This window comes from Homalodisca vitripennis, chromosome 2 (genome assembly GCF_021130785.1).
Source record: "Homalodisca vitripennis isolate AUS2020 chromosome 2, UT_GWSS_2.1, whole genome shotgun sequence".
Classification (NCBI taxonomy): domain Eukaryota; kingdom Metazoa; phylum Arthropoda; class Insecta; order Hemiptera; family Cicadellidae; genus Homalodisca; species Homalodisca vitripennis.
In genome coordinates this window covers 136,441,904-136,463,745 of record NC_060208.1, presented here as the reverse complement: position 1 = coordinate 136,463,745, position 21,842 = coordinate 136,441,904, and the positions used below count along the sequence as shown (strand labels likewise).

Sequence of the window (21,842 nt, the reverse complement as noted above, 5' to 3'; positions counted from 1 at the left end):
CATAGCGTACAGGACATGAGGTTTGACATCATTTTTTATAGAAAAAATTCAAATCAGATTTGGTATAGCCGAATCGTAACAGGACAAATATAGTTCAACTGTACCACGGATAGTAGTGAGTTACTTTATACGTAGTTCAATGTGTAGGCTAATAGTGCAATCTAAAAAAGTTATCCTGAAGTAAATAATCAAAGAAAGTCTCTAATTTCACAATATCTTGCTTATAAAATTATATTGCTTTATAAATAGTGATACTATAAGTAAATTACGCTCGGATCCCACATACTATTATTCTACATTTCCATTATGTCTACCATTCCTAATTACCAGTCAAATTATGAATACGGTACAAAAATTATTGCCTTTAAGTAATTAGTTCGCTTCTAGTCCACAATACACGCTGTAATTACATCACAACAAAGTGAAGACACCTGCGCATTCTACCAGCAAAGCATCAAACCACTGCGTTGGCTTTTAATGATAACAAGAAATCTTCATATTTACAGTCTCCACGCCAGCTGAGCACAGACTAGTGTTTACGTCCACATGACATAACCTGTAATATTATCTGTTGTTACAGCTATCTTAATTTAATTTGTTATCTTATCAGTTGGTTTATTTTGTTTAATACGTATAAACAGTGTTGGAACTAACATCGAGTTCAGTTTTTAGTGTTCTGAAAATATGGTTTTGGTAAGTGTATGTTCTAATTAATTTTGACATTCTCGGTCAGTCAATCACCGTTTTATTTACACTCAATATTGTTTAGCCAATTTAAAGATTTTTCAGTTAGGCTACATTGTTTTTTTGTACTACGCTAATTTTGTACATATTTGGGTTGTTGTGTTGCAGTAATTGAATTTAACAAAAATAACTTTTATATATTAAACATTATGAAACCTTATTTACTTATCGTCAAATTTCTGCATTTTAACAATGGTGGTACCTATATGTTGGGCTGCTGTATGATAAGCGGCCAATACTCGAATGATAAATCAACTATCGATTAGAATGATTTAAATGCTGTCAGACATGTTTACTTACTCTGTAAAGCAACAACTGTTACTACGCTGCTCAAACAATAATACAATATTAAAAGTGTACAACGTAATGTAGTTCGACATTATTGTTCCAAATTATTTAAACAAAGTAAAATCATGTGTATGGCATTTGTGTAATGGCGACTCGAGACGGGAAATAACGTTGTTTGTCAATATTACAACGTTATTACAAAATAACGTGTTGAGATATAACGTTCCAGTAACCTCTTACCGTAGTAACATGTCAGTATACAACAATCTAACTCACTGCAATGTAACATTTAGGCTGATAAACTAATAATTCAAATTTTCACTGTACAACATAATTGTTTGGAACTATGCCGTCCTCGTCTACTATTTGTTATTAGGCTATACATACTACTTATTATAAAAATAAAAGTTAAGATAACCTTTCCATCGCTCATGTGATCTGAGTTTGAAATTGGGTATTATCTCGAGGGATGTTTCTCAATTTTCGCCAGAAGTGCGAAGTGGCGTCAAAGCCCGCTCTGATCGCAAGGGGCATTTCTGATCTGTACTTTCCTGACATCAGATCACGTCCCAGATCGTCCAACTTCGACGTCAAATCACGTATCCAAATTCAAGCTCAGATCACGTGAGCGCTTGTAAAGATTATCTTTAACTTTGGTACTCTTAATAGCATTCACGATTAGGCAAACCTAATCTAAACCTACTTATATGGCATAATAACATTTCATATTGTAATATTTCCATTCCTAGCCTCACTGCTTGCACGAAATGGCCTCGGCTGTTACTGGCAACCGAGTAACAAAAAACATAAAACTCGTTGACAACACCAAACCATTCAGTCTATCTGTTACTAAAATAACAGTATCCCGATAGTAAGTTATCACTTAAGAACCTATATTGACACTAATACTGCTCATCTGTAATGGCAGCAAGTAAAATGGTTATGTACATGTTTTATTTGTATCACAAGGTATCACACATTTATCCTTCAAAATAGTAAAAAGTACGTAATTTTGCATTGTTTTGTTTGTTATTTTCTAAATGTACATTACTTAGATTGTTTTTATTCACCATAGCATTGTTACTTTTTATACTGTAATTTGAAATACCTTTTACGTAATTTGGTGCAGATAAAACGAGGATTCTTTACTCATGAATATCGATGATTCGGTACTCACGAATATCGAGCATTCGAGTGTTTCACGCTTATTATACTGCAGCCCACATCTTGTACAAAGGACATCGCCAAAACAGAATCTAAACGTGCTATCAATATGTGCCTATTCAAGTAACGGCAAGGGAAGAAAAGTAAGGGGTTTTAGGTCAATTTTATGGTGATTTTTTAATTTATGCCTAAAATTGTATCACATAATATTGGTTTTAAGATAAATAAATATCTATCCACAATGATACAAATTTTAAAATATAAATAAATCAACTTCAATACTTCTACTAGATTTCAGAAACTAAAAAGTAAAACAATTATTTTAATTTTATAAAATGAAAGTTATTTAAAGCCAATAATACCAAATAGTTTTATTAAGGTGGCGCCAAATTTCAAAGGTTCTCAGGTATTACACAATTAGTTTTATAGTTCCTCCTAAATATAGTGTGTAATCTTTCATAACTAAGGAAAGGAAACTTTCAGATTCGGAACTTTACATCATAGTAATTGATGCATTTGTTAGTTGAATATCGAACCATAGGTAGGCCTACGGCATTGGCCGTTACGTTCAATGAAAGTACAATATATTATATTGTTATGCTACGTATTTGTGTATATAAGAGATTGTAACCTCTATCAAAATATGAATAATTTGTACAGGTATTTAATCTGCCTTGATAGCGAAGTAATTCAGTTTAATTCATAAGACCATTTTCTTAGAAAACTCCCGTTGCTTCAGGACAGTTTATATAAAATTATCTCAAACAGGGACGTCATTCGAAGCCAAACACGAAAAGTGTTGTTTCTTAGCAGCCCTGAGGCAAGTCGCAGTAATTGTAAGAAAATCGAAAAATCTTATTCCTTTGCATGGCTTCTCCATATGGTTTTATATTTAAAATTTTCAAAGTGATTTCCTGGCCAGATACTTAGTAAATCCACAAAAATACATAAGTAGAACCACTATAAGGTTTTTAAGCTCTTTCGTTTACATTTTTTAAATCTCTCGTTTCAAAAAGTGTAATCCAAATTGGTTCAGTAGTTTCGGAAAAGTGGGCGTACAAATAAAAAAAGAACATGAAACAGATAGTTTTTTCTTGTATAACTCCCTTCTTTTAAACTCGGTTAAATAAACACTGTAACTTTTAAAAACCCTACAGTGTTGCTTTGCATTCAAATGTTTATGTATTATTTCCAATAAGTTTGGATTCAATGAGAGATCCGGTCCTATGTGTGACATTTAGGCCTACGCATGTGTAGAGGGTCATAGAGTAGCCTAGTATGTAAGTGATTCGGAGCCTATGTTAAACTGTTCCTAGTTTTCTAGACACCGAATGAGTTATTAATCGTCAGTCAAATAAATACAATTACATGATTATGTATAACATTCTCCGGCATTTTACAGAACAGTCATGTCGTACAGCGGTTTAGAATTGTTTTCCTTCCTAAAACGTATTTTTCGAATTACCACTAGCATTGAAACAAGAGTTACCTGTCCAAAAATAATTAGTTCTCTAAAAAGCATTCTATAAATATATTTATGTAGTAGGCTTACTATACTTTTGGCTGTAAAACTAAATTTATACGATGATTAAATATTTTTATTTAAACTAACGAAATATGTTTGGCAATTTCTAATGGTACAAGTGTTCAGTACGAGGTAATAGTTCTTAAAATATATACTGATTAGATCTTTTACTATCAGATTTATAAAGACCAAACTATTAAATTTGGTCATTCTGAACCATTAATGGATAAGTTTCAATGTGGTTTATAATTTTAAATAAGCTTTCTAAAACCATATTTTCGGAAATATAACAAACTAAATGTTACAAACACATGAAATTGACTCCGCAACAAGTGATAGAAGGTGTTCAAAAGTTCAAACTCCTTTAACCTAGCTACCCGACTGTTGAACTTACTCAAGGACCAACCGGCTTATCCGAGACGAGTGTTTTCAATAATTATAAGCTGTTTTTTTTTTTTCTTTTTTTAGTAAGCTAATGACAATTCCACCTAACCAACTACCGGACTGTCGATCCCGCGTGAGAGCCAACCAGCCTATAATGGTACATTCAGTGTTAAGAAACATGCAATGAGTAGAGCTACGAGTAAATTGCGGAAAATCAGAAGGTTACAGCATTAAAAAAAAGATATAAAGTAGATCGGTCATCCCCCAGGTTGGGAGGGATGACCTCGGCTATGTTTTATACTGGATAAGTTCGACAGTCAGATAGTTGAGTTCAGGTGACTTTCCATTAAGTTTACCTGAAATAACAACAGCTAAATTATAAACAATACTCTCGGAAAACCGGTTGGCTCTCGTTAGGTCCAACAGTCAGTTTAGACCTGGTTCGGTAGGTTGGAGGTTGGGCCAACTCGGTACGGTGCGGTTCGAGCGTCATCATACGCTATCAAATCTAGCCCAACCAAGTCCGTCATTCCACCAAGTTGAATGAAACAACGAATCAAGTTGGATAATATATGGCCGACTAGAAGTTTAAGTGATTTTGAACGTTATAATCATTTATCGTTTGCTACGAAATAAATTCATGTTGATTTAACAGCTAGTTTTATTGTAGCCTATTTACTTACTGTGTTATACTGTGTATATTACTGTGGTATAAACCGAATTGATCTAGTAATAACTCGGAATTGCCTTAAAATCTGTATAAATATTTAATTTCAATTATATTGTCTAAATTATTGAATGTTTTTTCTCAGAAATTGAATTTCAAAGGGCTGATAGCTCCTGTCTTCACTCCATTCTCAAGACAAACGTGAGTTTCAACAGTAATTTTAGTAATAAAATTCAAGTGGCTCATATTACGTCTGTTCAAATATGGCTATGAACATATGAAATTAAATTATTTTTAGTTAGTTTGTCACAGTTATATTAAAAAGAATGCATAGCAAATTAAAAAGAAGATATGAAATATTAAATTTAAATCTTAAGACTTATAAGAAAATGGGAAATTTAAGGTAATCGTATCTAGTATTAGTATATTTATTTACTTTTGAATTAAATTCTTTTAGGAAAAGTTCAACTTACTGCTACCCTACCACACGATTTTCAATTTAGGTACTGTACCTATTTAATTTTCTCTCTTTTGCTACTTGTAATTTATGATTGGTCTTCCAAGATAAAATTCACAGTTTTAAATAAATATTAATAAATTATTTTAAAAACTGTTTTAGTTTTTATGTGTGGATAGTCTAAAGCTGCAGGCCACAAACATTTCTCGCACTACTTCAGTCTAGGCTTACAAATAATTCGTTAGCATGTGAAAATACCATTTCCAAACTGGGATTCGAACCTGGTTCCCTGTGGTGAATTAAGACACTAACCACTTGCTTCTAGGGACGGCATTAGAGACTTCTTGATGCATACATCTATTTGTTCAGCATCATAATAGCTCATTGCAGCCACTAGGAACTGAAGAGAAGGTAAATAGGAAATGGTGAGAAGAAATGGACCAAGTTAATATACAAGTACTTTGTTCATCATACTGATAACTGGTAGAGCTACAGTTATGCATGAATCAAAAAGTAACAAAATATGAATTTTTATTGTGGCAGCATTAATCAGAGACAGATCTGGGATACTTCTGGAAACATAGCAAGCTAAGCTATACCTGTTAAATGTGTGCAGTTTTACTATTATTGTGACACTATTTATTACTCAAGTTTTTTTAAAGGGGCGATGTGAACATCAGCATCATCAAACCATATGCTCAGTACCTCATCAATAGCGGTGTCAATGGTGTGTTGGGTGAGTTTACATTTGTATGTGTGCTTGTATGTAGAGCTAAAATTCATGTATATTTTCAAAGCTGTGTCAAGTAAAGCCTTAATCATAGCTTCAAATTTAACAACATTAAAAGCAGAGAAGGAATCTACACCTGACATGAAATGGAAAAAAATGTATTATAAGTTTAGCACTCCTATTTACAATTCTAAAAAGGCTGAAGGTGATAATATCACATTGTTCTTATTATTCTTATTTAGCTTAAACCAATTAAGAAATGTTTTATAACAATTTTGTAGCATATTGAATAATTTAAAATACCCAGTTAAACTGTAAGATATTTTAGAGGATTGGAACCCTAGTACAGTGAAAGCTTCAAGGTTCTTCAAATCATGATGGTCCATAGCCCTATACAACCAGGAAGTAGTCCTGTTTGCCGATAGAAATGAACTTCTTTAGGGACCAGATGTACAGATGTACATCACTATAACACTTAGTTCATATATCCTGTCTGTCAGCATATCTACTCAAACTGTACACGAGAGAAAGCTGAAATTAGAACTAATCTTTAAAAAATTTTGAGAAACACAGAAATAACAAACAAAAAATGTAAATATTAAGATAAGTTTTATAGTTCCCAACAACTCCAAAATTGGTATTTTGAAATTTATAGTACTCGTATATCGCATTTGAATAATTAACTGAAGAAAACAAATAATTCGTTTTCTCTATTTTTAATCAATTGTAAACACAGATTTCATTAACTTTTTAGATTTGCTAACGTTACAAAAATTTCATAAAAATGTCAATGTAAATTTTATAGTCATCCACCTGAAAATGTTTACTTTGTTAATTGGTACCTAATGAGTAGTTTTCATCTCATTGTACCTTCCAGAGCTATCCTCTTAAACTCAGATTACCATTACTTTATAAAACATCTAGTTAAGGAAAAAATATCAAATTAATCTACATAACATTGGTAATCTACATAAAGATATTAAAAAGTACAATTAAATTTTTAAAATCTAGTTTGACATAACTTCATATTCCAAATTCGTAGTTTTGAAAGCTTAGCCAATGAATCAACTTTTAGTTTCTACTCTAGAGCTGTTGGTAGGCTTTTTTGTTCTCTTAAGACAAGAAGCTTATAAATTGCACATAAGGATCTTTGCACTGCATCTGGATATTTTGGTTGGGCAAGGGGCCACCTCCTATCGAGATCCATGAGGAAGAATTAAGGGTACTAATCTCAAGTCATGTCCCATCGAAAGAAGGGGGGAGGCCAGCCCTGAGCGAGCCTCTCCAGTCAAAGCAGTCAGGGGATGGCGCACCCCAAGAACGTAGCCATGAAAAAACTTTGAGAGGGAGTCCAGACAACTGTTATATTCCTGTAGTGGACAGAGATTAAGGCCCCATTTTGTTTCTTAAAAAGTTCTTGACCCGTTTCTTTGTCTAGAACAATCTTTCAGTAGTACATGTCAGTAATACTGAATTATTTAAATAATAATATTATCGTTTACTAAAAAAGTAATTTGGAGATCCGGACTCCTTAGACTCTCTTGCTGGCTACGTCCTTGGCACACCCTTATGTTGAGGCTAGCAAGAACCTCTGACACTTAGGAAACGAATCCCACCAACTCCTAACAGTCATCTTCCACAGAAGACTAGACCTATCGAATTACACTTGCATCCCAGAATCTCAACATTTGCAGTTAGTGATGTGGCACTCTTGGACATCCATAAGGTTGCCCAGATTTAAGTGAAACATTTGTTTTTGCTGTGCCCAGAATTAGGTTCATCTGGAAGGTATAAACCAGCCAAAAGTGAACCCTGCTGGGATCAGTAGGCTTACTGAAATTTGTTATAGGCCATTGGAAAATGCTTGAGTGGCGGACAGCTTTCTTTGGAAGTGTTGTTGGGTAGAATTATTTTAAAGTCCCTAGTATCTAATGCACTAATGATGGATATGGATGAATCTTACTTGATTAACCTGCAATACAAACAAATTGTAATTATATTTAGGAAGAGTAAAATGAAATGAAAATGAAAAATTCTTTATTTTTACAGGCAAAGTTAGTTAGGGCTGCATGGCCCTTTCTTACACTTAACCTGTTGCAATGTAAAAATTTAAAACATTAATAATAAATATTACCTAAGAATAAAACAAAACATAATAAAGATAATAAAATAAAGAAATAAATTACATTTACACAAAGTAGTGAAATTAATGAAATATTTTAACGTGTAATAATTAAAATTTAACACATTAATAAAATTAACCATCTCTACTATTGTTAAAACATAATATAAATTTATATTTTTAATATACAAATAAATTAAAGTATTTATTGCTAAATGAACTTTTTCACACACAATCTCACATTCCATCCCTCTGCCAGTGTCACGCCCACAGCATCTCAGACGGAAACCTGCCCCGGCTAACCGTTCAAGATACATATCTTTTCAGTTTCGCCACAAAACCGGGAACTGCTATCGATGGAAGTAATTGTTTGGGGAAGGGCATTCCACAACCTACAAGCCATTACATGGAATGACTTATCAAACACTGCAGTCCTGTGCTGAGGCATTCTCAAAATGTATGAGCCAGAGCGAGTGCTTCTTACACCTACATGAGACACAGATTTAAAATATTCAGAAAAATATCTTGGAAAACCAAATTTCAATATTGAATGAACTAGTTTTAAAATTTTGATGGATCTTTGATCTTTTAATTTTAAGAATATTTGACTGAATATAGTACGGTGTGATGTGCTGCTCCCGTCTCACATCGTAAACGTAACGTATACAGTAGTTTTGAGTTCTTTGCAGCTTCTCACTCAGTACTATGGTCATATCATTGATCACGGAGTTACAGTAATTGAAATGTGGAGTTATGAGTGATTTAGTCAAGAGCAGCTTGATATGTTCTGGTAAAAATCATTGTAAACGTTTCAGTGAGTGAATAGATGCGAAAACCCGTTTACAAATCTCCGCAACAGCGTCAGTCCAAGTCAAAGTCGAGTTTATAGTCAAACCAAGATCCTTCACCTTGTCGTAGTATGGCAGGGTGTTACCATTAACAGTTAACGTTTCAATAGTATTGAAGTTTATTGAGTTTCGTAAACGAGAGTGACAAATTAATGATTGGTTTCGTTTTTGCATGGTTTAGTCTCAGGCCATGATTTTTGGACTCACATAACGATATTTGTAATGTCACTGTTGATTTTGGTGATACATTCATTAATGGAGTCAATTTTAAAGTGTGAATAGATTTGCAGGTCATCAGCATACATGTGATATGAGCTATGTTTAAGTACAGAATGAATGTCGTTCACGTACAGTACAAATAATTAAAGGAACCAAGAATCGATCCCTGTGGCACCCCACAAGTAACAATTTCCCAGTCCGAAGTCATGTCATCCACTTTTACACCACTGCCGTCTCCCTGACAGATAAGATCTCAGCCAAGTTAATACATGACTAGAAAACCCTATTAGCCTTAGTTTAGCTAGCAAATACTTTATGGTTTACGCTGTCGAAAGCTTTTGAGAAATCGAAAAGAGTGAGAATTGTGCCCTGTCTGTGATTCCATAGCAAGTCCTAATGTCATCCGTCACTTTTAAAAGTGCAGTTTCTGTACTGTGGTTGGTCCGAAAAACCAGATTGATAGTCACTAAATATGTTGTTGTAAGATAGATATTCAGTGAATTGGCAGTGCACAATTCTCTCTAGGCCTTTAGATAATGCAGGAAGAATATTTATCGGCCTATAATCTGAACATGACGCTGGTGCTGAAATCTTATTAAGAGGACAGACAAAAGCAGACTTCCATTGTGATGGGAAAATACCACTCCTAAGAGACGTGTTGAAAATAAATGTGACTATTGGAAGGACAGCAAATAGAATATTCTTTATGAGGCGTATTGGGATGCCATCGTACCCAACAGCATTACTGCGAATAACGGCGTATAGCTTTCAACACACGTCACCTTGTATCACAGGTTTAAAAGTAAACTCAGGATAACCACAACTACGGCGAGGTAGGTTTTGAAGATGTTTTAAGTAGTCCTCCACTTTTTCCTGACTGAAACTTTGACTACAAGATGTAAAAAATTGGTTTCAACTCATTCAGAGGTATAAGAACTGGCTGTGAAATACGTTGTTTTCCTATTTCAAGGCTTTTAACCTTACGCCATAAGTCGCTTGACGGACTGTTTCCTATTCTCAAAAAGACCTCGAGTATATCTCAGCCTGGAATTACGCAGAAGTTGTTTAAACCCTGTTTCGAATTAAACGGTACTGATCCATAAGTATCTGGTCATTAGAGCGCCTCGCTCTTCGATATAAGCTATCGCGATGGGCCATCAGGCTAAGAATATCCTTTCTCATCCATGGCACTGGGTGCCTCTTATTTATTCGTTTGTCACATAAGGAGCATGTTTATCATAAACAGATAAAATTTGTTTATTAAAACCATCCACCATGTCATCAACAGAGTCAAGATTCTCTAGGTTATGCCATGGGAGCAATAAAATATCGGACATAAATTCAGCCTCATTCATGTTTTTAAAGTCTCTATACTTGATAAACCTAGTTTTAATCTTAGGTATATTTACTGAATAAACACAATAGATTAGGTCATGTTTTGATATGGCAGGGACTGGAAGCTGTGCATGAAGGACGATATCTTGTGGTTCCGAAACCACCATGAGGTCAAGAAGTGTGTCAGACTCGGCAGTGTGATGAGTTGCTCCAGTGGCAGTATTGTAAGATTACACGAGTCAAACATGGAAGTCAGCTGTCTGTAGTTATAGTGTTGATTATTTTTCATCAAATCAGTGTTGAAATCGCCCATGATCAATATACGACTATATCTGTGCATGTGGTGCAAGAGAGCATTTTCAAAATCTGTCATATGTCCAACTCTGGGTGGGCGATAACACACTCCCAGTAGTAGTACAATCTGAACCAGACAAACCAATTTCAATAAACATAAATTCTGGCCCAGCCGAGTACTCAGAAGGCGAAAAAAGAAGCGGTTTAAATTTAAGCCCTCCCTAATATACACTGCAACACCTCCGCCATTTTTTCCTGTTCTATCGTTCCGTTGCAAAACATAACCAGGAAGGAAAAACTGTCGCTTGACTGAATACTCGGCTTAAGCCAGGATTCTGAAATTCCAATTAAATCAAACTGTTGAAGTCCAAACATTTCTCTAAGCTCATAAACATGCCCCCTCAGCGATTGCGCATTGATATGAGCGGCTTTCAAATGTCTAGGATAGGGAGATAAGGAAAGAGAGAGGACATCAGCTGTGGATGGTGGCGAGGGAGTTTGGTGAAGGCGGGGAGGCGACCGGCGTGGGCGAGGACTGTGTGGACCCACTATCCCGGGTCCACAAATCAACGGGCGCCGTGACACGCCCGCTCCGGACCGTAGCCGCGGACACTGACTGACTCACACACACATACAACACTCTAATTCTACGCAATAGGGCCTAATACATTAACCAAACACATGCCATGACAATTTCGGCTCCTTAAAGTTAATGAATACAATGTTAATAGTATCAATTTAAGATGTCTTTCAATGATAAAATTAAAAGCAAATGTTCTGAGAAGGAAATAAATAGCCAATATGAACTATAATAGTATTAAATAAAAAATAAAATTCGATGAAAATATCAGTTTTACAACATATAACCAGAAACAACAAAAATAAACAATATTTAATATAAAACAAAATAAACTGATTAAATAAGGAGTTAATACTTTATTATATAAATTAATAATACCCTTAATTATTAAATGAAAAAATAAATATATATATATGTAATAAATAAACTAAAACATATCGATTTATACATACATATATATACACACATACATACATACATATACACATACATACTACATTATGTACTGTATATGTTAAAACTTACTAGCTATTGGAGGTGCGCAGATTTGTTGCCGGTAATCCGACAGCCCGAGTCGCCGAACCCCTCCCCCCAGTTCCGTCGACCCACAACACTCTGCCATCTCTAGTCCAAGTGTTTCTAACACCATACAGCGCCACAGCCCTCCGGTACAGCTCCAGATGACGAGATGTTAAGTCCTCACGAATGGTGACTCCTGTGCTCTTCAACTTCTTTTTTGCTGTATGGACTTCTTTTTTTAGTAAAGAGTACTGTATGGACTGCCCATTTTCTTAATACATCCCTCTCCAAAATAGTACTCCTCATCTTATATGTATTAATAGATATTTTTTATTGAAATTACATACAAAATAAATTCACCCATTTTAAATGTACACATTTTCATAAATAGAAGAAATACATCTTGTACTAAATTATGATGTATCCTTTAAAGTGTCTTGCTCCAGTTGCAGAAAATGAGAAATATATTTTATTTAGTTATATAACTTTTAGTAAAACTCATGTATATTTGTAATTTTAACATAAAACTAATTTTATTTCACTTTAGCATTTTCCTATGGACTCATTTGTTTTTATAGTCCTGAGAAATAGATATCTTGTAATGTAAAATAAGTCATGTTAAAACAAGGAAATTCTTCTTTTTTCTATTCTACACCATAGGAGTGTAAAGTAAAATCACCTTTTCTTCAATTCTGTATGTAACCAAACTGTTATGAATAAAATGTTACTAAAATATTTTGAATTTTAAAAAGATGATTCACCTTTGTGATCAATGTTTTCAAACAACTGTTCCAAACTCCTCTAACTGAAACTGTTGTGGGTACAGTGAATGGCACAGTAGGAGAGGGGGTCTGCATGAGCGTCCAGGAAAGGAAGACTGTCCTGGAGGCTTGGCTGGAAGTTCTCAAAGGAACTTCACTCCATGTCATGGTTCACATTGGGGGTCCTTGTCTCAGAGATGTTCAAGACCTGGTAGGTTCCTTACTTTCAAACTGTCTCTCAAGATTATTTTATTTTACAAATTATTTCAATTTTTTGTATACTTATAATTAAATTGATTGTAAATTTGCATACAATATAAAGTAATCTTCACTAGTTCAAAATACCTAAATCCAACTAAATTTATTTAAACTGAAATTGCCTAAACATGTGGCAATGGACATCCAATTAACAAAATTGCAACATGGAAGAAGAAGAAACCTCAATGACAGAAGAGGTAAGTTTCTCAAACTTGTGGAATATTTGAAACAACTTTCAATATATAAAAAAAATGCATTCGAAACATTTAACCCACCTACCTAGCATTCTCATCTTAAAATTTTTTTATTTAGCATCAAAAACCAAACAGACTATAAAAAACTAAACTAAGTTAATTATTACACAAATTTTAGTCTTTTATTAAGCATATATTTCTGTAGTACATTGCAATAGCCTCATTGGAAGCATCATACCATTTGTTGGGCAGACTCTTGGTGTGAAAATAGTGAGGGGATAGTGTGATCACGTCTAAGTTTATTAATCCACCATGCCAGGTATGCAGTCCTGGACCACTAACCTTTGTTGCTGGATCCCCCTTTGCACTCGGCAGGCCATTAAGTGTTACCCATACTGATCTCTCGCTCAGCTTAGGTAGAATTACAGGAAATTGTCCTCACACCTAGTGGCTCAGCTGGATTCTGCATCACCACTCAGCAGTTTTGTAACCATGTACGTCACTTTGACTTATGATTGTTTTGTTGATTGAATTGTTTAAATGATAGTATTTGACCTTTGGTTCTTTAAATTACTGAGATTTAAATGACACTCTCAAACAATTTACCAAGTTTTTTAGATTCAAGATTAAAACTTTACATCTTGGTTGTTTATTATTTGCTCTTAAATGTACTAAGTAATATGTTGCAATTTAAGGTATAGGTTGACTTAGTTTAAAAGTATTTTTATTTGCAGGTACAATTAGTCTCTAGTAGGTCTCTAATATCAAACAGAATATAAACTCTTTCAATATTTTGAGGTTCGACTCCACCAAATGCTCTAGTATTTTAATAAATTGATAGGATTCACTACACCAACCACAGTGGCACTGACAATTGGATAAAAACTTATTCTACACAATATTTACTACTGTATTTTCTTCAAATAAATAAATATTAATTTAGTTACTTATTTAGCAGAGAGCTTGCAATACCTTCCAGCCACAACTGGATAAGTAGTGTATTTTATAAGTGTGAAGTGGGCCACACATAGTGGCCTGACGAGCTGAATAACCATAACAGTGCGGTATTACGAGTGGCCTGGGCGAGCTGAGGGATAGGACATGGTCATAAACGTATTACCTATCAGATAGAACGCCTATGGCCACACATAGTGTCCCCAAGAGCTGAGAGGATTACTTCTAAGTTCAAATCCGAATTCAAAAGGTTAAAACCTTTACTGTGGCTCTATACTGAAAGATTTTAAGTAATCTTGACTATGTACTAGGGTGTCTGCCGCAGTCAATATATTAATTAATTATCAATAGCAATTCCATAATTCTATAGCTGTTAACCTTTTTCTAACAATTTGCTCTTTACTTATACTTTTTATATTTAACTTTTAAACTGTTACCTCTCTTAAAAACATTAGGTATTTAATTAATATTTAACACTTACAGGCTCGACATGCAGAATCTAAAGGTGTGTCATCACTTCTGTGTATACCTGACTTGTTCCACCGTCCAAGTAATGTAGAGGAAGCTATTACCTTCTTAAGTTTGGTGAGCGAAGCTGCACCCAAGACCCCACTGCTGTATTATCACATACCAGCAAGCACTGGAGTACACTGTGAGTATTCTCACTTTGGTGAGCCAAGCTGCACTTAAGACCCTAATGCTCTATTATAACATACCAGCAAGCACTGGAGTACACTGTGAGTATTCTCACTTTGGTGAGCCAAGCTGAACTTAAGACCATAATGCTCTATTATAACATACCAGCAAGCACTGGAGTACACTGTGAGTATTCTCACTTTGGTGAGCCAAGCTGAACTTAAGACCATAATGCTCTATTATAACATACCAGCAAGCACTGGAGTACACTGTGAGTATTCTCACTTTGGTGAGCCAAGCTGAACTTAAGACCATAATGCTCTATTATAACATACCAGCAAGCACTGGAGTACACTGTGAGTATTCTCACTTTGGTGAGCCAAGCTGCACTTAAGACCATAATGCTCTATTATCACATACCAGCAAGCACTGGAGTACACTGTGAGTATTCTCACTTTGGTGAGCCAAGCTGCACTTAAGACCCTAATGCTCTATTATAACATACCAGCAAGCACTGGAGTACACTGTGAGTATTCTCACTTTTAGTCTTCCATTATTGGTAGATATTAAATTTAGTGAAATGTGAAATTTTAGTAACTCAACACATATTTCAAACATAGATCATAAAACAAATTAATTCATTAATGCTAACTTTTCAGTAATTATACAAAATTAATGTATTATCATTAAATAACTAATGTTCATGATTTGTTTAAAGGTAATGAATGGGTTTACACAATTTCTGTAACGTACAAAATATTTAAATCAGATAGGTTACATAACTTTAAAACCATAAAAATGCTTTAGAAATTTTTATATTCAGTAGTTCATCTTTGCATGAAAAAGTAATTAATTGTGACAGGGAATTTTCTGTATTAAATAGAAATATATGTTTTTCCATTTTTATACTAACTTTTTTCATATGTTATTATACTTTCTACACTGAATGTCCATTTTCTTTCTGAACCAAACAAGACATCAACGTTTATTTTTCATTATAATTTTTTTTATTTTTCTTAGACTAGATATAGTAAAAAAAATTGTCTTTACAAAATGTTAAATATCTTTAAGAAATTTTGGAAATGTAAAAAATCAGTTTTTAATATTTATGAAGTACTATTATTTAAATTGGCCACAATTAGCCAGCCTTTCATATAAACCAATTTTACAGCATTATCTTTTATAAAGTTTGACAAAATGTACCTTAAATAAAGAATTTTAATATTATGTATGTTAACATTCTGTAATGTTTCAGTGGATATGGCTGAATTGCTGAAAGTTGCAGAGAGGAAAGTACCGACAATGTCAGGAATAAAATTTACTCATAACAACATGGACGAGGCCTCTCAGTGCCTGGAGGTTAACAGTGAAAATTTATCAGTTTTGCTGGGTCATGACCAGGTAATTTGTAACTTGAATTACTTGCTATCAAACACCCATCTTTGAGATACAGGCTAAATGTGATTGTTGTTTAACTCATACTGAAAAGCAGTAATTTTTATTTTATGCTTCCCTTGCAGCTGATATCCACTGGATTTTTTGTGGGGTTTGAGTCTCTCATTGCGACAACCCTCAACATGTTCGCCCCTCTTATAATAGAGATCCACCAAGGAGTAAAGGATTCCAAAATTAATCTAGTGCGAGCTAAGCAAAAACAGTTGACGACATACGTGAATACAATCATCAAATATGGTAATATTTTATGCTTTTCTTTCTATCAGTTTAAACAAAGTTTCAATAACCAGCACCATAAATTAACATATTTCAGCGAATACAAAAGTACTAATAGATCAAATTTATTCAACACCAAACTCATTTTATTGTTCACATTCATTGTAGAGGGGAAAAAATATAAACTATAGAAAACATCCTTTTTTTCTTTCCATTTAATAGTTAAAGACACTAAGGCTCTTGCAAATTAGAAAACGACTTATTCACGTGCACATGCAATCTGTCCAAGCTTTTCCTGTCAATAGCTTAAATAGTTAAATTACTCTTATACTTTATAAGATTAAGAATAATTTTTAAGTAAAATTGCCATATTTGGGTTATTAGTTGAATTAAATTAGTTCAAAGAAAAATGTGTTAGGGAATAAATACATTTTTGATTTTAATTTCTTAGCATACTTATCCTAAGTCTTTGTCTATCCTACTTTCACATGAATGTAAAAAATGTGCAGCATGCAACTAGTTTTTGTTGTCATACAGTTTACCACAACATATCATCTGCAAAACCGAAACCACATCATCTCATATGGAATTCAGTCATTCAGAAAATCATCTACAAAATGCTCAGTGATCTCTATCTCAGGAGATTCGAATAATTGTACTAAGCTAGGATTATCTTAGAGACTGGTTGTTAAAGTGATCTTACTCCTTTATCATAAACAGAAAGAACTGCATTAAAACTAACCAGGATGAATAGACAAATAGAATTAAGTAAACTAGAGTCAACCTTCATAGGCGACACCTACTTCTCAATGGGAAAAATATAGGTGCCTAGATTTACTTGTAGTGTTTAGTTGTAAACATTCTGCATCTAGACATGCCCTCCCTTTACTTGTACACAAACCATTGTCTCATCTTAATATACCTAATTTAGCTGATGCTGAATAACATTGCCCTCAAACATTAATATAATCTTCAGTGTTGATATTCTACACTCATTATTATTAAATTAAATTCAGCTTAGTCACCATGATTCACTCATAGCTGATTTCTATACTGTACATATCTATCATATCATATCACAGGTAATTCATAAATGGAGGGTATTCATCTAAGTCAGTTCAGTTCAATCCTGATTTACAAATTCACTATTTTAAAATATTTGCCAAAGAAGGAATTTAGTACGATTTCCATTTCTCTATATCAACAACCACAGCCACAACGAATTGAGTTTCACTATTTAAGATCACTTCAAATCAATAACCCTAATTTGGAATCTCAACTTAATTATTAGGACCTTCAATTTATTAGGACAGAACCTTCATTCTTAAAATCATGTCATTGTCTATCTGTCTGTTTGTGCGAAATCGCTGTATATAAAGGTTATAGAGATTTGAATATTGATATAAGTGGTCTGTAAAAAAAGTAATGAGACTGGTTTGATAAATATGTTTTATTTGCAATATATTTATATATAAACTCTATCTCCTTAAAACTAGTTCCCTTCAGAAGCCACAAACCACTTTATTTGGTTTTCCCACTCCTCATAGTAGTGCTGGAAGTCCGAAACTGGAATACCCTTCAGCTTATCGGTTACATTCTGTTTCATGTTTCAAAATTATGTCCTTTGAGGTGGCTTTTTAGCTTGGGTAACTGGAAGAAGGCAAAAGTACTCAAGTCAGGAGATTTAGGGTGGGTAAGGAACAACAGGAATGTTTTTGTGGACAAAAACTCAGTAATTTGAGAGTGCAGTGTGGCAAAGTGCATTGTCATGATCCAGTATCCAGTTGTTTTTTGTGCTGGTCTCAAGCACTTGAATCTTTTCTGCTGCCTTTGAAGGATTACATGATAAACATATTTAGTTACAGTTTTATCCTGCAAGCAAAACCTCTATTTGGAGAATGCTATTGGAATCAAAGAAAGAAATCAGCAAGGTTTTTACTTTGGATTTGTACATTCATGCCTTTCTCTGACATTTTGTTTCTAGGTCGTGATAACAAGTTTTATAAAATCAGTATCTCTTTAAATTTGTCCCAAATATCTTGAAAAATATACTTTCTGTTGTCTCAATGTTTAACAGTAATCAATTTTGATCAGACCTGTTTACTCATTTTGAATTCTTCCGTCAAAACTTGATGCACTGTCATATAGTTCAAATCAATTTGTTCTGCAATAATTTTTTTAGTCAGTCATCGATCATTTTGCACCAAATCTCTGATTTTTCTAATATTTTCATAATTTTTTTATGATAACAGCCCTCCAGCCATTCTGGTCATTCTAAATCAATTCTCTTCCATCTGAAAATGCTTTATACCGTCTAAAACTTGAGCTCTTGACAAAGTATTGTCACCATAAGCTTTCTTTAATTTTTCAAACATTACAGTAGGATTTTGATTATAACACAAAATTTGATTGTGTAACATTGCTTGTAATTGTTTTCACTCATTTTTGGAACACGCATCAAAAACTTGTCTTGTTAGAAGTTTTTTACAACAAACTTGTCAATAATTATCTAATCAAATTAATACAAAATGTTGATCAGCTAAACATATGACTACTTTTCAAGTTACAATGCTGCCACTTTGGTAGAGAAAAATTCAGTCTCATTACTTTATTTACGGACCTCGTATATGTTCCTCTACGTCCAAGGAAGAACTCTTATGATTTTGAAGGTTAGCAAAGCTGCAAGTAACTCTGTAAAAAAAATGCTGTGTTAAGTTCTTCTATACTCCAATGTATTCATGTGTTTTAATCATTAAAATTTTCATATTAAATGTTGGATTAGGGGATTTTTTAATAACTCAAATAACTACAAACAGGCTATAGAAATATACAGAGTAGTTTAAATTACTAAATAGTGACATGTGGCTCATAGACAACCTTAGATCTTAGCTAATTTTTTATTTGATTTTAACACAAGGTTGTTTAATTGATAAGCTCTTGCATAGATTCTCCTGCTGTTATGACATGTTAACTTTCATAAAAATGTTCAGTTCTGACATACAACTTTCAGTGAAGTTGTTGTTTACAGTGATATTAGGTTAGGTTAGATTTAATTTTGTTATGTGACTCTGCCTATTGCATCCCATGTTTAATGCCAATAAAGAATGTATGTATGTATGTATGTATTGGTTGGTAATTTCACTTCAGTACAAAATCAATTTGGATCAATACAAATTCCAAAATTTCTGTAGTTATTCACAAATACCTACTCAGAAGTCATTTGCAGGAAATGCTGGAGGTTTGAGGCCAGAAGTAAGAGTAACTGTCTTATTAACCCTCAAATACTTACTGCCATTAGCATTACAACATATTTAAGATATTATATAGTTCCTTAGTTTCAAAATGCCAAAGGAATATTTGACTATTTTCTTAATCAAATCTACGACATTTGACATTGGATGCTATTAACATTCTTATCTCAGTTATTCACTTAGATAACTGGCATTTTATTATACTTATTACTTAAGCTAACAAACTTTAACCGGAAACATAATTTTTCTTTGTACTATTTATATTTTTACCATTTATTTTTCAATTAAAGTGTTTGGTTTCTGTCTTTAATTACATTTTTTTATATGTTCTTTAGGAAAGTGGGTTCCGGCGATGAAGGAGGCAATGTTGATTGTAACAGGGCTGGACATGGGAGCGGCACGGCAACCCCAAGGTGTAGTGACACCAGAACAAGTCAAACAGCTGAAAGCTGACCTAAGCTCACTCAATGTCAAGAAGTAATCACACTACAACAGTAACTGTCTCTGTATAATGACCTTGTTTTGACTAGAAATTGACCTTGCTGTCTAGAATAAACACTTGACAATCACATCATCTTTATGATTTATAACTGAGATTGCACTATTATGTAAAGTGCACTTTCTGTAGATTGTATCAAACTTGTTTCAATACTAAATATTTTTATAGTTTTTTAGGAAACTCTAAAGTATTCCATAATGGATTATACATGACTGTAGCACTAGGAATAACAGGTTGGTCTCACGAGCAAATTAAAACCTGTGGTGACAATAATTTTCCATAAAAAATTAATTTGTAACTTACTAACACCATACTAAGGAAAGATTTGGACTAAAGTGAACAATTTATTGTTAGATATGGATAATTTGAAAATATATAACAGATTACATACATTGTCCATCATTATTGAAGAAACAAATTTCAAGAACTATTATAGTACCTTCTTTGGCTGTAAAAACACCATTAGCAAGGCAGTAACAAGAGGTTAAATATAAAAATAATTCTAAAATTCAAAAAAACATTGTTAACAAAAATATAAGAATTTTAATGAATTGTACTTTACTTGGTATTTTTATTTGTTCTATTCCATCATGATAAAAAATTTTTCTCCACATCTTCAAAATGCTATTAAGTTTTCTAATCAAATGGCTGCACGTGATTTGATTATTGCCTCACACTTAACAACACCTTCTGATTCCAAGAAAAGCCACTTTTGATCATGTTTGTAGTCATGAAATCTGCTATTACATATGGTAGGTAAGTGGTACCATAGCAGTTAACCACAAAATTACGAAATTGTAAGAGACCAAATGTGTCATTAAAATACACAATACACAAAGTCTCACTGCAACAACTACTCATCTCAAAATCCAATGACCAGGCCTAGCTAGTACTACTGTTGATGAGACCTAGAGCAATGCTATTGAATTTTGTTGACTGGTCCAGGTTACTACTCAGTGAATGTATCAATTTTATATTTTCTTTTAACAATATATTTTGGCAAAAAGAAAAGTTAACTCAACATTTATTTCTAAACCTCAAAAGATCACTGTTGTGAAAGCTTTATTAGTGAAGATTCTTATACAAACATAAGTACATTAATGGGTTAATCCCTAAGTTAAAGCCCAATTTCAATAAAACCTGGCTAAAGGGAACAAAATCCTAGGATAGAAGCAGTGATTGGTATGAGCCTCTTTTATTGGAAGCTTTTTTATTCAGGTTTGGTATAAATATTCTATGGTTTGTAACTTATTTCAAGATTTATACTGAATATGTCTACAGTCAAGGTACCCCAAGACAGATATACTTTTAACACTGTTTTGCTTGTTTTGTTAGTTAACAGTCCTTTGCAAAGTCGTGAATTTAGTATGGGTTAATTCCGAGGCAATATTAAACTAGTTTGAGCCTCCTGTTATATTAAAGAGATTTAATCAAATTTGGAATAGATATCTACAATTATCGTGTCAACCAAAAATTAAAACCCTATATGTTTAGGGCCAATATAAAAATATTGTACCCTTAATTTTCGTTACAAAACTCTTTAACATCTTATATAAGGACAGAAAAGTTCTTTTTAGAATTAACAAACACCAAATTTTATTTTATATTTGACACACTCTTGCTAATATATATTTTTTGTAGTCTTAAAAATAACTGAGGCACCTAACTCATTGAATCCCATTTATTTATTGTTAAGCATCACATACATCAAAATTTTATGACAGGTGATTTGTCTTGAAATC

General features: G+C 33.4%; 1 protein-coding gene across 1 annotated transcript; it reads left to right on the top strand.

Annotated features, from left to right (window-relative positions):
• The first annotated feature begins 511 nt into the window (after nt 1–511).
• LOC124354766 (N-acetylneuraminate lyase-like) lies at nt 512–20,656 on the top strand. Its single transcript, XM_046805452.1, has 8 exons — nt 512–693; nt 4,918–4,973; nt 5,892–5,965; nt 12,703–12,848; nt 14,527–14,695; nt 15,935–16,080; nt 16,200–16,371; nt 19,937–20,656. The coding sequence occupies exons 1-8, from the start codon at nt 685–687 to the stop codon at nt 20,080–20,082; spliced, it is 918 nt and encodes a 305-aa protein (XP_046661408.1). The 5' UTR covers nt 512–684; the 3' UTR covers nt 20,083–20,656.
• Nucleotides 20,657–21,842: the final 1,186 nt, after the last annotated feature.